Source organism: Microtus oregoni, unplaced genomic scaffold (assembly GCF_018167655.1).
Source record: "Microtus oregoni isolate MIOR12 unplaced genomic scaffold, Mior012 000000F_ref0000247, whole genome shotgun sequence".
Taxonomy (NCBI): domain Eukaryota; kingdom Metazoa; phylum Chordata; class Mammalia; order Rodentia; family Cricetidae; genus Microtus; species Microtus oregoni.
The window spans coordinates 80,586,549-80,601,847 of NW_024543059.1; the positions used below are offsets into that span (position 1 = coordinate 80,586,549).

Consider the following 15,299-nt stretch of genomic DNA (forward strand, 5'->3'; position numbering starts at 1 on the left):
TTCCTTTGGATGGTGTTTTCCTGGGTGGTCTCAGTTTGGGGTCTTTCTTGGAACCAGGTCTTGCCTTAGGGTAAACTACCAAGACTCAGCTCTCTATGGAGCTTGTCACGGATGTGTCCTATTAAGTCATGTTTGCAAGTTTCGGGAGATGCAAAATGGCTCAGCTTGGAGTCAAAGCATTTGCCTTATTAGAGAATTGTGTAGTCAGTATAGCTTTACTATGACTAATAACTTATTTTGTTTTGTTTGGGACAGAGTCCATGCAGCCCTGGCTGTCCTGAACTCCCTGTGTAGACTGGGTTGACCTTGAAATCAGCTGCCTCTGCCTCTTAGAGGTGTAATTTGGTTTGCATTACTCTCCCTACATCTTAACTTACAGGACTGAACTTCAGTACGATGGCGCTGGAACAGGAGAAAGTCATTTAGAAAGTCCTTTCCACCGCTAATTAGTGTAACCTCTTATTGCTACATAAACTCATGCTATCTAGAAAGTGAGAGCAGAGGAGATTAGCACTGTTGGGAGATAGAGCTTCAAAGAATTCTGCTTGAACTAGAGAAATAATAATAAAAAAAAAGACTATAAAGTAAGTATTGCTTAGGCAATGTTTGGAAGACAGTCTAGACTCACCCCCACCCCAGCACAGGTTAGCCTAGAACTCCAGGAGTCCCGCCTTAGCCGCTCGGGAGGCAATAAGATTACCAGGGTGATGACTTACACCGGGCTTCAGAGACTCTCCAAAAGCATTTAAAAACCAGCCTTAGCCTAATTAGAAGAGAGTGTTCAGAAAAGGACAGCAGAGAATCTGTTGAGTGGTGGCTACGCTGCCCGGAGAGCTCTGGCTGTTTGCCTGGATCTCAGGTGGTGGTGGTGGTGGCGGCGGAGCAGAACTGGGCAAACAGGAAGGCTGGGGCGGAAGAAGCGAGGACACCTGTCCAGGTCCTGGAGGGGAGGAGTTTCAATGCTGACACGAAGCCTGTTGCGGGGACCTTGGAACATTAGGTAGTCAGTCGTGACTCACTACTGAGGAGTACGCTACTAGTTATAGATTGTGTGTGTGTGTGTGTGTTTTAAGCAACGAGCAATTAATACTAAAGCATATGTTAGGGAGTTACCGAGCATACTGTACTCGGTAATTTAGTTGCACCAGCCAAATTTGCTGACTGCCAGTGCAGGCAGGCTGGGAAATAACTCAGCAGAGAGAAAAAGGAAGTTGGTGGTCCGCATCCCAGATTCCTATCAGAGGCAAGAGACGCCTCGGTTTCTGAACAGGGTGTTTGGCACAGTGAGGGGTGACATCGGGTCCAGAGAGCTCAGCAAAGCCAGAATCCGGGCTACCACAGTGGCTCACCTCCAGCAGGTGTCAGACCGGTTCGCTTTACACCAAGCCTCTCCTTTCACCATGGCAACTTCCCCAGGTGATTACCGGATCGTTTGTCTCTTTCAAAAAGAAAAAAAAAAAGATTTCCCCCGAAAGACAATCCAAAATGCTTTATGAACGTTTGACCTCTACACATTTTTGTGATTCCTAAGGACCCCAGGCTGAAGCAGCAAAGCCTGGAATGAGAAGTCCCTTAACAAGAAAGATTTTCCCCTAAACACGCACACACAAACGCCCCTCTGCTCGAACGTCTGGACGAGGTTTCTTTGTCAGTGGTCGGCGGGGAACGCTGACGTGTGGGGGTCGCCTCGCTTGAGTGGGGGGGTCTCAGAGCCAGGCAGAGGACAGCGGGCGCCCTCTTCTCCTCTCCATATTGGAGCAGGGGTCTGAGTGTGGCTTCGGCGACAGCGTCTGCACCAGGCGCCGCGGAGGGGCCGGGGAACGCGGGCAGAGCGGAGACCCTCGCCGCCCCCCGCGCGCACGAGGGCGGGCCCGCCCCGATCCCAGCGTGCACCGCGGCCCGCCCCCTCCCCGCCGGCCCGCCCCCCCTCGGCCCCGGCCCCCTCCCTCCTTCCCTCCCTCCCGCGGCCGGGAGGCGGGGACGCGGCGGCGGCTCGCTCCAGTCGTGGCTCTCTCTCACTCACTGGGGAACCCGGTGGTGGCGGGCGGCACCTTCCGCGACAGAGCCTCGCCGGCCCGAGCCTGAGGAGGGGAAAGTCGGGACGAGCGAGCGGACATTGGGGAGCTAGCCTGCCGGCGCCAGTCGCCTCAGGTTCCGCCATGAGCTGGGGCACCGAGCTGTGGGTGAGTGAGGCGAGCGGGGAGGCGCGCGCCGTCGGCGGCGGGAGTCCGGGGTGGTGGCGGCGCGGGGGTCCCGCTCCTCTTTGTGCCCGCGAGAGTCCCCCCCCACCTCGGCGGGGAGGCGGCTGCCCGTGCTCCCGCCGAAAGGGGACTGGCCGTAGCCCTCGACGGCCGCCGCCGTCCCCTCGCCCGCCTCCGCCTGACTTGGCGGACGGACGGGCGGGCGGGCGCCCGGTCCCGCTCCGCGCCTTTGTACCCGGCGCCCGACGGCGGGGGAGGGGACCATTGTCCCGAAGGAGCTCCGCTCGCTCTCCCCGCGCCGCGCGCCGGGGCGACGCCCCAGCTCCAGGTAGGGGGAGCCGGGCGGCTTTGTTCCGAGCCCGGCCTCGGGCCAGCCAGGCCCAACCCACACGCCCATTTCCCTCTCCCTCTCGCTGCCTCCGTGCTCGGGACCCAGGGCGCCCGCCACTCCTCGCCGGCCAGCGCCGGCTTCAGCCTCTTCGGGCTGGCGGCTCGTGCTTTTTTGTGTGTGTGTGACCGGAATTAGGTAGAGGGATCGAGGCAGGGACGCGCAGCTTGCCCGAAAGGAGCGTGCGGCTGGCCGTTGGCTTGATGTCCCTCCCGCTCGTTCTTTCTTCTCACTTCTCTCTCTCTCTTTTTGTCTTTCCTCCGTGCCTGCCTTGGGCGCGGGAGGTTCCAGACAATGCCCAGCGCCTGAGCAAGGTGCGGGCGGGAGGGTAAGAGGTCGGGGAATTCGCTCGGGACGCGCCACCTGAGGGTGGAGGTGTGCTGGGCAGTGATTTCCCAGGTGCGGCCGGGAAGATTGGCGGCTTGGGGGCGCTGTCTCGAGCGCCGCCTGGCCTCTGCCACTCCCCTTTTTATCCCACCTGTGCATATTTTCCGTGCCTTTGTTTGCGAAAATCTCGGGAAAGCTCCGTAGGGGGGGTGGGGGGGTGGGGGGGGGTGGGAGAGGAACAAGTTTTGAGTGTGTGCCCTGGCTGGGATTCGAATTCGTTTAATTGGAAGACCGAATGTTTTCTCATTTTCCACGTGTTGTACATCGGGAATGTTAGAAGTGACACTTAAAAGCCCATCTCGGCACCTACTTCTCCCAGCCCCAGGAATCTTTCTTCTTAAAAGGGCACAAGTGTTTGCCCAGTCTGCACACACACCACTCCAAGACAGAATATCTCAGGAACCTCTCCGTTCTGATTCTTAGATTGCATTGATTGTTCTAATAATGGGAAGCATCATTTAGAGATGAATTGTGTAACATCAGATAGATTTTTTTCAGGCATTATTGTTCCTTTCCCATTTGCTTGTATGCTTGTTTGAGACAGCCTCACTGAAGCCATGACTGGCCTGGAACTCGCTATATAGACCAGGGCTGCCCTTGAACCCAGAGATCCACCTGCCTCTGCCTCCTGATTGCTGGAATTAAAGCTCCCCCCCCCTTTATTTGTACATTTTATGATGGATTGCAGTGTCATCGGTGAATGAAAATAAGTATAGTTTTATTTTCAGAATTTATTATTTATCTATTCGGTGATGGCGATTGGACCCAAGACCTCACACATGCTAGCTAAACACATTACCATCAAACTGTATCTCCAGCCCCTTATTATTTTTTTTTTTAATAAATCATGAGTTCATTTGTGTCATACTGTGGGTCTATATGGCAAAGAAGCCAGAAGATGGCATCAGATCCAATGGAGCTCTAGTTGCAGATAAAAGAGGCTCAATGTGGATGCTGGGAACCAAACTCAGTCCTCTGCAAGACCAGCAAGTGCTGTTATCCATAGAGCCGTCTCTCCAACCACTTATTTTCCATCTTTATAATTAGAAGATACTTTTATTTATTTTTTTGCGTATTCAGATGACCCAAGCACAGAGTAATCTAGAAGGCAACAGAATTTTTTTTTAAAGTACCTATAGGAAAACCATGAAAGAAAATCAAATTTAAAGAAATTCTCTTTGTATTTTACTACAGTGAAAGTTTTAAGAAAAAAAAAACAGTTCTAGGTAAAACTACATTTAATTTTAAAGGGTGATTGTTTGTGTTTGTGTGTGTAGCCCAGGCTAGCCCAGAAATGGTGGTGATTCCCTTCCTTGGCCTGAGAGTACTAGGATTACAGATGTGAGCTGCCTTACCAGGATCAACGTTATTTAAAAAGTTAAGAATATGTTACATTCAGAAATAATTCCAGTCCTCCAATATATATTCTAATTTATTTGCATTAACATTTAGATAATTTCTCAGTAATTTGAAAAGATAAGCAGAGTGATGGGAATTTAGGTTCAGATTAAAAATATTTTAAATAGAACTCAGAAATTTAAAAAAAATACTATTTTTCCATTAAACTTGAGTAAGCATTTTTGGTAGTTTGAGGACTTGAGGGGAACATTTATTATAAATTAATAATGTAGACTCCACTATTATGAACTTAGTTCCTAAACCTTAAATAAATAGAACTTGGTATAAAGGATTGTCATTAGGAATGGACTGAACATAAAACTTTATTGGACTTTGTTTTCATTTTTTAAAAAAATATTTGTGTGTGTGTGCGCGCGTGCGCCTAGGGAGGCCAGAAGAGGATGTCTCATTCTTTGAAGCTGGAGTTCCAGGTGCTTGTGAGTTGTCTAACGGATAATGAAGAAGCAGTATGTGCTTTTAACTGTTGAGCCATGTCTCCAGTCCCTGTTACAGTGTTGAACAAGGATGGTGTGCTTCCCAGTGGGTTGCCATAGGATACAGACACCTTTAATGGCTATTGTCATTAAGAATTTGATTGGGGGAAAATTTTCATCAAAATTTAAATATAGAAAGTAGTTGTCACATTTCATCTTTGGAATTGCATTACTGTCACAAAGGCTTAATTATCAAAAACTCATTGTTACATACAAATTTGATGGTACACAATTATATGCTCAAATTTGGGTCGTTTGTTACATAAGTAGTGGCTCTTGCTGTCCTTTGTGTGTGTGTGTGTGTGTGTGTGTGTGTGTGTGTGTGTTTATATATGTGGGGTATGCATGCTTGTGGAAGACAGAGATCAAACTTGCGTGTTTTTGAGGAGACATTCATCTTGTTTTTTTTTTTTTTTTTTTTGGTTTTTCGAGACAGGGTTTCTCTGTGGTTTTTTGGAGCCTGTCCTGGAACTAGCTCTTGTAGACCAGCAGGCTGGTCTCGAACTCACAGAGATCCACCTGCCTCTGCCTCCCGAGTGCTGGGATTAAAGGCGTGGGCCACCACCGCCCGGCCATCTTGTTTTTTTGTAACAGGATTTCTCCTTGACTTTGAGCTCACAGAATAGGTGAGCCTGGTGGCCAGGGAGCTCCAGGAGCACACTTGTTTCTGGTTCCTCGGTGTTGGGACTACTCCTTGGCATTTATTTATTTATTTACCTTTTATTTAACCTGGTTCTGGGCATTGGGTTCAGATCTTTATACTTGCAAGGCCACATTATCAACCCTGCCATCTCCACAGTCCTACTTTTTTTTTTTTTACACCTTTAATTCTTCCTTCTTTCACATGGTCTCACTATGCAGCCCAGACTGGCCTTGAATTCCTGATCCTTTTGCTTCAGGCTCCAGCGTGCTGGGAATACAGGTGCACACTACCATAGCTTGCTTGTTTTAAAGTCTCATAAAAGTATTCTGTAGAATGCTTGTAGCACCGGGTTGCAAAACTAACAGTAACTTTGCTAAGTGGATCAGGTCAGGCTTCGGTTGTGTAGTTTTTTTTTTTTTTAATTTATTTATTTATTTATTAAAGATTTCTGTCTCTTCCCCGCCACCGCCTCCCATTTCCCTCCCCCTCCCCCAATTAAGTCCCCCCCACTCAGCCCGAAAAGCAATCAGGGTTCCCTGTCCTGTGGGAAGTCCAAGGACCACCCACCTCCATCCAGGTCTAGTAAGTTGAGCATCCAAACTGCCTAGGCTCCCACAAAGCCAGTGCGTGCAGTAGGATCAAAAACCCGTTGCCATTGTTCTTGAGGGTTGTGTAGTTTTTAAAGTCTTACGCAGCAGTGTATTTGAGCTGTGCTTTAAGAGACTTCTAGTTTTAAATGAGTATTTAAGTGAGGTAGTGACTAGGGTCACAGCCTGCATTGTCTTTTCTAGTATGCATGATAGGTGGGGACATCTTGGATACTCGTTATTAGTTGAATTTGCCATACAAAGAATAGAGGATCATATCTTAATATTCACAAAGTACAGATTAGCGTGTATATATATGATAGAAATCGACTAGATTATAACCCAATTGGATGGTTTATTAAAATTTTACTACCTCGGCCTGGGAAGATTACTTACTGGGTAAAGCACTTGTTTGTTCAAGTGTGAGGACTGGAGTTCTGATCCCCAAGAACCCTTGCAAAAGTCAGACACCCTGAAATCCCTGTACTCAGGGCAGTCACAGGACCCCGGAGAAAGATGGCTAGCTAGACTAGTCAGAGTTGGCCAACCCCAGATTCAGAGAGAGACCATGCCTCGGTAAATAAAACTGAGCTGCCCTATGTTTCAGTCCAGCCCATATATAGTAACCTACTAAAAAGATGTGGGAAAGACCGATTTTGGGTCAATCATTAGATTTAATTTTGTGTTCTTCTGACTTATACAGTAATCTAGGCTTTGTGGGCATATACTAAAAGAATCAATTAGAAAATGAATCTAGTAGCTTATATGACTTAAAGACTATTACTACATATACTTGTCTATATATATGTCTATGCACCAGGATGTGTGCCTGGGGTCCTTGGAGGCCAGAAGAGGGCAGTGGAGTCCTTGGAACACTGTTTAGGTGCTGGGAATTGAACCTGGGTCCTTTGGAAGAGAGCCAGTGTTCTTAACCACTGAGCCGTCTCTCCAGCCCTGACTTAAGACTGTAGAAGTAACACTACAATGAGTAGACAGTAACAGCTGAAGGTTAAAACTATTAAGAAAAACATTATTACTCCGGTCATTGTCAGGAAAACTTTAGAAAGATTGTGGCATTTCGCCCGGGTTTTAGAATCTTGAGGAAAGAATTCTCATGTGTGAATTCTCAAGTTCTAAAGGGCAGAGATCACATCTTCTTCATTGTTCTTGATTGTGTGCTTCATTACTGTTTGTTCAGTTATCAGCATGCTTCTTGGCACAGAGCCTCGTGTTGGTAGGAACTCGAATAAATGTTTTCTGGCCTGACCTGGTTATAGTGTAAATGTAAGATACGAGAAAGTGTCTCGACCAAAAAAAAAAAAAAAAGATACGAGAAAGTGGTGAGTTGTAGACAGGGACCAGGCACGGAGGTTGGTTGGACTGACTACTTGATTCAGGAACTTGGTATTTGCGTGTCTGTGTACGTGCAGCTCTGCATTCGCATATAATTAGCCCAGCTTTTGGAGCATTAAAAAAAAAATCCACAGAAGGAGATCTTACTTTGCCTTATTAGAAGGGATTCTTTGGTGAAAGGAAGAGGCATTGCTTTAGGCTTTATTTATTGAAATTTTTGATATATTTTTATTTTATATGTGTGACTATTTTGCTTGCATGTATGTCTGTGCACCATGTGTGTGCCTGTGTGCTGTTGGAGACCAGAAGAAGGTATTGAACTCCCTGAAACTGGAGTTATAAGAGTTTTAAAATAAATGGTTGTGAGCTGCCATATCTAAGGACTGAGCATTGGTCTTAACTGCTGAACATGTCTCCAGCCCTTTCTTTAGGTTTTAGAAAATAAAAATTACATCTACTTCATCACTCCCAAGAAAGTATTTGAAGAGTTTGGTTTCTTCAGTTTATTAGTATGTTACTGATTCTGAACCAGCTGTAACTTTTTAATCTGTACTATGACCACAACTTGTTAATGCTGTTACCCCTTCCTCTCCCCCCTCATCTGCCATTTAGTATTTTTACTTCCATATCACTTTAGTTACCAGAGCTGTTTCTGGAGGTAAGACTACTCTTCAATAGGAAAAGGCAATAACTTTGATTGTGCTACTTTACTTTGCTCTTTAAGAGTTTTGTGAGCTGATTTATGCACTAAAAGTGTGTGTAAGTAATGAACTTGTTTATGAGTGAGATACCACTCTTTAGTGATAGAATGATAAACGCTTTATGTTGCAAATTGTGCTTTGAAAACAGTCTATTGGGCCTACACATCATTTTAATATTGTCATTCATGCTTTTCAACATTTTCTTTTGTTCCTAAAATAACATTATGGTAAAATTTGTGATTGCTTTTGCATAATTTCTACTGACTAGTTTGTTGAAACCTTTATAGTATAAAGGGATGCTTTTAGGCATCGTAAGATGATGTATGATTGCCTTGTTAATGTGGCATTCAGCATTTAGGATTTGTATGAAGAGCTGTTGAGAAAGGCACAGTGAGAAAGGGTTTATATAAAATATCCCCCTGAATCCAAAATAATATTAACATGTAGGGTTTAGGAGCAATTTTTCCTTATGTTTTGTTTGTTTGTTTGAGACATGATCTTGTGCCCAAGATGACCTCAGATTCTCTATTGTAGCTGAGGCTTACTTGAATTCTAAGTCCTCCAGCTCCCAGGTGCTGGAATTATAGGTGTTCACCGTTCCGCTTGACTTCTCTTTAATTTCTTGAGAGAACACTAATCAGCAGTCTTTAAAATACCTGATGAGGGGGCTGGAGATGTGGCTCCATGGCAGAGAGATTTGCCTAGTAGCTTGGGTTTGATTTATAGCTCTGGGTGTGAAAATCTGTTACATGCTTATCGTAATTTTAAAAGCACACATTCATTGTCAAGTATCCCCATTTCTAGTGCATTAGATTTTATTTTATTTAGGGTTGTACCTATTTTGTTTCCTCTTTTCTAGACAAGCAGCTACTGGTGTATAGTAAGCACTCAGATTCTTCTTGACTTGAAGGAATTCAATGGGTTGCTGTAACTTTGTAATTAAATTAAGCTTTGGATACCAAGGTAGTTTTTATGCCCTGGTTGTGTAATTTGTTGGCCTTCCCTGGGTTCTGCATCAATATAGTCAGCCATCTGTGGTTTGAAAATGTTTAAAAAAGATTGTGTCTGTATGGAGCACTAAAAACCACTACCTCAAAACTCTCCTCATTTTATTATTCCCTAAACCATCTAGTGTAACAGCTGTTTGCATAGCATTTCTGTTGTATTAGTTTTCATTAGTAATCTAGAGATGTTTTAAAGTATGTGAGAAAACTTTCAGGTTGTGTGCTCAGGTTGTACCAGATATGGTTCCATCTTGAGGCATTCATAGATTGTTCTTTCTGTGGGTAGTACTGAATTCAGTCCCCGATGGATTCTGAGGTCTCCCTGTTATTATCTGTTTTAGCCTTAGGATCCTTTTCATAACTTGGAAATAAAACCAGCTGTATCTTTTCATGTGAAAATGTTCTCCCTTTATTTAGATCTGGGAGTCTTGTTTCCTGATTGAGTGCAATTGATTATCTTTAACAGTGTACTTCTGGACTGTTCAGATTCTAAATGGTAGTACTCTGAGCACCCAGTTTTTTGTTCCTTGTTCCTCTAATTGATTGGTGTTAACCTGTAGGGTGGTCAATATGAGTTGACTTAATGAATTGGGAAAACAAAGGATTAATTTTCATGTAAGTGCTATCTCATAGCATATCCTCCTGTGTTTGTTCTCATCCATCTTGACACGAGATCTATGAGAACTGTCCATCTGTGGTTAGTTACACATGTAGGACTTTGATTTTCTTTGTTGTGTTTAGGTCACTACCAGTGGGACCACTTTAAACCAAGATTAAGGTTTTGGAATTCACTTGGTGTGGTTGTTGGATTTGCTTTCTCGTCTCCTATCTCTTATTATTTTATTAAAACAAAGATCTAATGTTTCAAAATTATCAAACTTCCTAGAGCAGAGGTCGCTGTTAGGCCTTCATTCATTCTGAATGTTCATTTCTATTTTACTTATGGCCTTGTAACTTCATACTATTTTGTTTTTAGTGACTTTTCTTTGTCCTCTGACAAAAGTACACAGCAGAATCAATTTAAGGGTTTTGGCTGATTCATAGCTTCCAGTCCATGGGAGGGAGGACATAGTGGCCGAGGCAGCTCTTGTCAGTGGTGCTGGAAGATTATGGTATATATGTTTTTTTTATGTCTCTGACTCAGTAAACAGTTCCCTGGAAATGGGGGGGGGTGTATAATCTTTCAAGACCTGCCTCTGAGTGACCCACTTCCTCCAGCTAGACACCACTCATGGTTTCCACTACTTCTCAAAATAGTAGAGCCAGCTGTGGACTGAGTTTTCAAATACATGAGCCTGTGTGGGGCAGTTCACATTTAAACCACAATACCTTGACTTGTCTTTGTTGCTTTAGCTTATTGAAATGCTTTTTATCCAGATTTTAATCTAGACTAACCAGTGGAATAGTGATGTTGATCTACATGAGCTAGTTTGACCTTAATGTAAGAGCTGACTTATTGTATATTTTGTTTTCTGAATGTTCTTTTATTTTTATTTTGGATACAAGATCTCATGTAACTTATATTGGCCTCAAACTTGCTACACAGCAAAGATTGGCCTTGATGTCAATCCTCCTGCCTTCTACTTCCTGATAATGAGATTATGCCATCCACTCCTACACTTGGTTTGTACAGTGCTATCCACTAAAGCCAGGATTTTGTATTCTAGATCAATGTTCTACCAACTGAGCTACTTCCCCAGTTCTGAATGCACTTCTTTAATTGTCGGTCTGTATCTTGGAGGATATTTCTAACACTTCATTGTCTAGATCAGTGTTCTCAACCTTCCTAATGCTGTGATCCTTTAATATAGTTGTGGTGATCTCCAACCATAAAATTATTCTCACTGCTTCATAATTGTAATTTTGCTACTATTATGAATTGCAGTATAAATATCTGTTTTCTGATGGTCTTAGGCAACCCCTGTGAAAGGGTCATTTGATTTCAAAGGTTATCCACGTTGTAACATTTATCAGTAAGTGTTTTATTCTTTTTAATCAAATAATACTCCATTGTATACACATGCACATTTTATTAATCCATTATTGAACACTTGGGTTGTCTCTACTGTTTTCTATTTCGTCTACTTTAGTTTTTTTTTTTTTTTTGGTTTTTCGAGACAGGGTTTCTCTGTGGTTTTGGAGCCTGTCCTGGAACTAGCTCTTGTAGACCAGGCTGGTCTCGAACTCACAGAGATCCACCTGCCTCTGCCTTTCAAGTGCTGGGATTAAAGGCGTGCGCCACCACCGCCCGGCTACTTTAGTTTTTTTTTACACTAATATTTTTCAGGAGGGGAGGAGACACAGGGCAGTTGGTTCTCTCCTTTCACCATGTGGGTTCTGGGGATTGAACTCAGATCACCAGGCTTAGTGGCAAGTGCCCTTACCTGATGACTCATCTCACCGGCCTTCATCTGCTTTTTTTTTTCCAAATGGTTTTATTTTAGGATTATTGTTATTTTTAATAATCTGTATCTGTATATAGGAGTACAGGTGCCCACAGAGGTCAGAGAGATGTCAGAGCTGGATTGTGAGCTGGCTGTGAGCCGTTCAGTGTGGATGCTGTGAACAGAAACTAGAGTCCTCTGACAGAGCAGTATACATTCTTTTGAGCCTTCTCTCCAGCCCTTCATTCGCTGTTTTGATTATAGCCGTAGCCTTCATAGAGTGTATAAAGCAGTACTTCATTGTGAATTGGATTTGCGTTTATCAGGTGGCAAATAGTGTTGAGCATCCTTTAAAATTTTTATTTATTTATATTTTATGTGTATAGATGTTTTACATGTATATATTATGGGTACCATATGCATGCAGTGCCCACAGAGGCCATCAGACCCCTGGAACTGGAGTTAGAGAGGTTGTGAGCCACTGTGTGGATGCCAAGAGTCAAACTTGGTTCCTCTAGAAGAGCAGCCAGGGCTCTTAATCACTGGACCATCCCTCTAACCGCTGAGCATCTTTTTCTGTACCTGTTCCCTGTTTCTTTTTTTCCCCCAGTGCTGTGACTGGAACCCAGGGCCTCAGGGACACTTAAAAGACTACACCTTCAGCCCATTTGTAAAAACTTCGGGATAAAGTTATCTATTCACCTCAGCTAACTTTTAAAGACGTGAAAGTTTATCTTAAATTCCTGTGGTAGTGTGTATCAGGAAAATAACTAGTATTGATAGAAAAGTAAAATGAATGAAGCTAGGTGTTTGAAGGCCTTTGGAGAACTCTGACAGCATACTAAAGTCAATTAAAGAGGATAAATTTGGTCTTGGTCAGTTTATTGTAAAGATGGCAGTGATAACACTGCCCTCTATATATTAGTCCTCTCTAAGAGACTTGACAATAAAGGAAAAAGTACCAGTAGTACTTTACCAGTATAGTTGTCATGGTAACAGCATAGAACTATTACTGCTTAGGCTTTAAAGGCAAGAGAAGGAAACGGTTGCCAGGCCCCAATATAGTTTTGACTGAGTCGTACCTGATAGGATCTGTGACTTTCAGTCAAGGAACATAGGAAACTTGCAGGCTCCCGATAGGCAGAATGCCAAAGAAATAAGAACCTTGGCCTCACTTTTATCCTGTTTGTCCCTCCCATACCCTGAGCTCAAGGAAGAGATAGAAAACAAGAGAATCCACTGATGCGGTCTGTTGGGGTCTGCAGAAGTGCAGGTGGAGAGTGATTCTAGAAAGGCAGGTGGTACAGAGCAGACATTGCTGAGAGAGGTAATCCAGGAGAGGAGACTGGGCCTCGGGGACACTTAACAAAAAGGCTACACCTTCAGCCCATTTGTTAAAACTTTGGGAAAAATATGATTTATTCACCTCAGTTAACTTTTAAATCTGCAAAAGTTTACCTTACGTTCCTGTGGTAGTGTGTGGAAGCCTGAGTCCGACATTGGGTGTGTCTTCCCACTTGCATCCTGTGAGTTCTCTACTTTTATCTTCTGCTTTTCTTGTATGGGTATGGAGATCAGTTGATCCCCTGTACACATTGTCTCCCTAGCCCCAAATCAGTGCTCTTAACTGCTATATTGTCTTACACGATTGCTTTTGAACTTTGAAATGATTGAGCTAGAAAATGTGAAATTTGGCTTCAAGGATCAATAGAATGAATGACATTGAGAAACAAGACAGTCCTGCAGAATCCCAAATGATGGTTTTTTTTTTTTTTTGTTTTGTTTTGTTTTGTTTTTTTCGAGACAGGGTTTCTCTGTGGTTTTGGAGCCTGTCCTGGAACTAGCTCTTGTAGACCAGGCTGGTCTCGAACTCACAGAGATCCGCCTGCCTCTGCCTCCCGAGTGCTGGGATTAAAGGCGTGAGCCACCACCGCCCGGCTATGATGGTTGTTTCTTAAGAGTAAATGATGGCAAGGGAGATGCGGAGAATAGATGGCTATAATTCAAAGTGAGTGTATCCTGTGAGTAGATGGAAAATTAAACCAATGGCTTGCGTATAACTGTGTGCTGCCTCAGTATTTGCTATTTATAAGGAACAACTGCTGAATTACCTGTTGGAATAAAAACTTCAATCTTACGTACATAGTAGAAGATGTTGGTCTGTATACTAACAGGCTGTTTTCACCCTCCAGACTTCTTGGTGCACCCAATATTGTAAAGTTCTTCTAGTTCTTACTAAGCCTTTAAATGTACACAGCAAGTTATAGTACAAAGCTGTTACTGCTCCCCAGATAGGAGAGTTAAAGGAAGCGTGCTCTGAATGTGAGTGGATTAAACAGAAGACACCACTGACTCTAAAACAGAAGAGTTTACTCTTAGTAATAAAGGTATCTTAATTTTTTGAGATAGGGGTCTCATTGAACCCAGAGCTCATCCTTTGGTTTGGCTGGCTGCCAGTGAGCCCCAAAAGCCTGCTCCCCAGCACTGGCATTAGAGATGCACCTGGCTTTACGTGCTTGGTGGGAATCTGAACTTGGGTCCTCATGCTTACAGGGTAAGCACTTTACCCACTCAGCAATCTCCCAGCCTTGAAAGAATTGAGCTTAGGAGCCAGGTAAAAATAATGCAGAGTATTGTAAGTTGATAGCTAATGATAGAAATGTGCATTAGCCTTCAACAGTAGTGACAAGTACCTGGAAGTTTAGAGGTTTCAGCACAGAGTTGGTTGATGTCTGGCCAGGTAGTGAGTGAGTGCATCGTGGCAGGGAATGCTGATAGAGTAAAGCTGCTAACCTCAGGTGGTCCAGAAGCAAAAATGAACAGAATAAAAAGGAAGGAGCTAGGGTCCTTCAAGGACATTTGCTCCCAACTTCCTATGAGATGTCCCATCTTAAAGGTTCTACCACTTCCTGTTAGTGTTAGATTCTGGGAACCAAGTCTTCAGCATATGGGCATTTGGGAATATTTTAAAGTCCAAATCATAATATTTGGAATTATCCATAGATTTAGTTTTCCTAATGAAAAATAGAATCTAATTTACCAAATGAAAATGAGCAAAGCAAAAGTTAAGTGAGAACTTTCATGAGGAAGAGGAATTTCCTTGATTATTATATGCATCCTTTTAAGTCATGTGTTTAGAGAACAAATTACAATATCTTGGTATACTAGGTTTTTGTTGTTGTTGTTGTCAGCATAGTTAAAATACCTACTGAAATAAGTGAAAAAAGACTTTCTTTGGCTCATGTTTTCAGAGAATTTGGTCCAAGGTTGCTCACCCTATGCAGTTGGGTAGAGCATCACTGCTGTTTATTCCACAGTGATCAGGATGCAAAGAGAAAGAAAGGACCAGAGGCCCGATAAAACATCAGAGAGAGGCATGTCTCAAAGAGGTGTACTTCCTCTGGCTGTGCCCTACCTCCTAAAGTTTCTATAACCTCCCAAAATAATGCCACAAACTGGTAACCAAGTTTCTCCACACTTCATGCATTAGCATGTACTTCCCTTTAGGTATCTCCGTTTTCTAACCAGTGGCTTTAGGAGTTCTACAAATTGGGTCCTCTCACGGTCCTTTAATCTTAAAGCCTCCCAATCTTAAGAAAGCAATTTATTAAATCTCTTGTGCAGGTTTCCACATAATAAGCTTACCAGCTTTATTTAAAATTTTCTGATTAATATAGAAAAATCAGCCCCCCCCCCATACAATTGGAATAAAAGCTCACAGCACTAACAGTAGCTACCTACCAGGTTATAAGCTAGGTA

The 15,299-nt window shown here is 43.5% G+C and overlaps 1 protein-coding gene across 5 annotated transcripts in view; it reads left to right on the forward strand.

Moving 5' to 3' along the window:
• Positions 1–1,968: 1,968 nt before the first annotated feature.
• The window catches only part of Fnbp1l (formin binding protein 1 like), a 66,282-nt gene continuing 52,951 nt past the window's right edge, over positions 1,969–15,299 (forward strand). For all 5 annotated transcript variants that reach the window (XM_041648113.1, XM_041648138.1, XM_041648122.1 and 2 more), the window contains exon 1: positions 1,969–2,183. In XM_041648113.1, the coding sequence (XP_041504047.1) occupies positions 2,160–2,183 (24 nt within the window). In that variant the 5' untranslated portion in view covers positions 1,969–2,159. The remainder of the gene's footprint in view (positions 2,184–15,299) is intronic.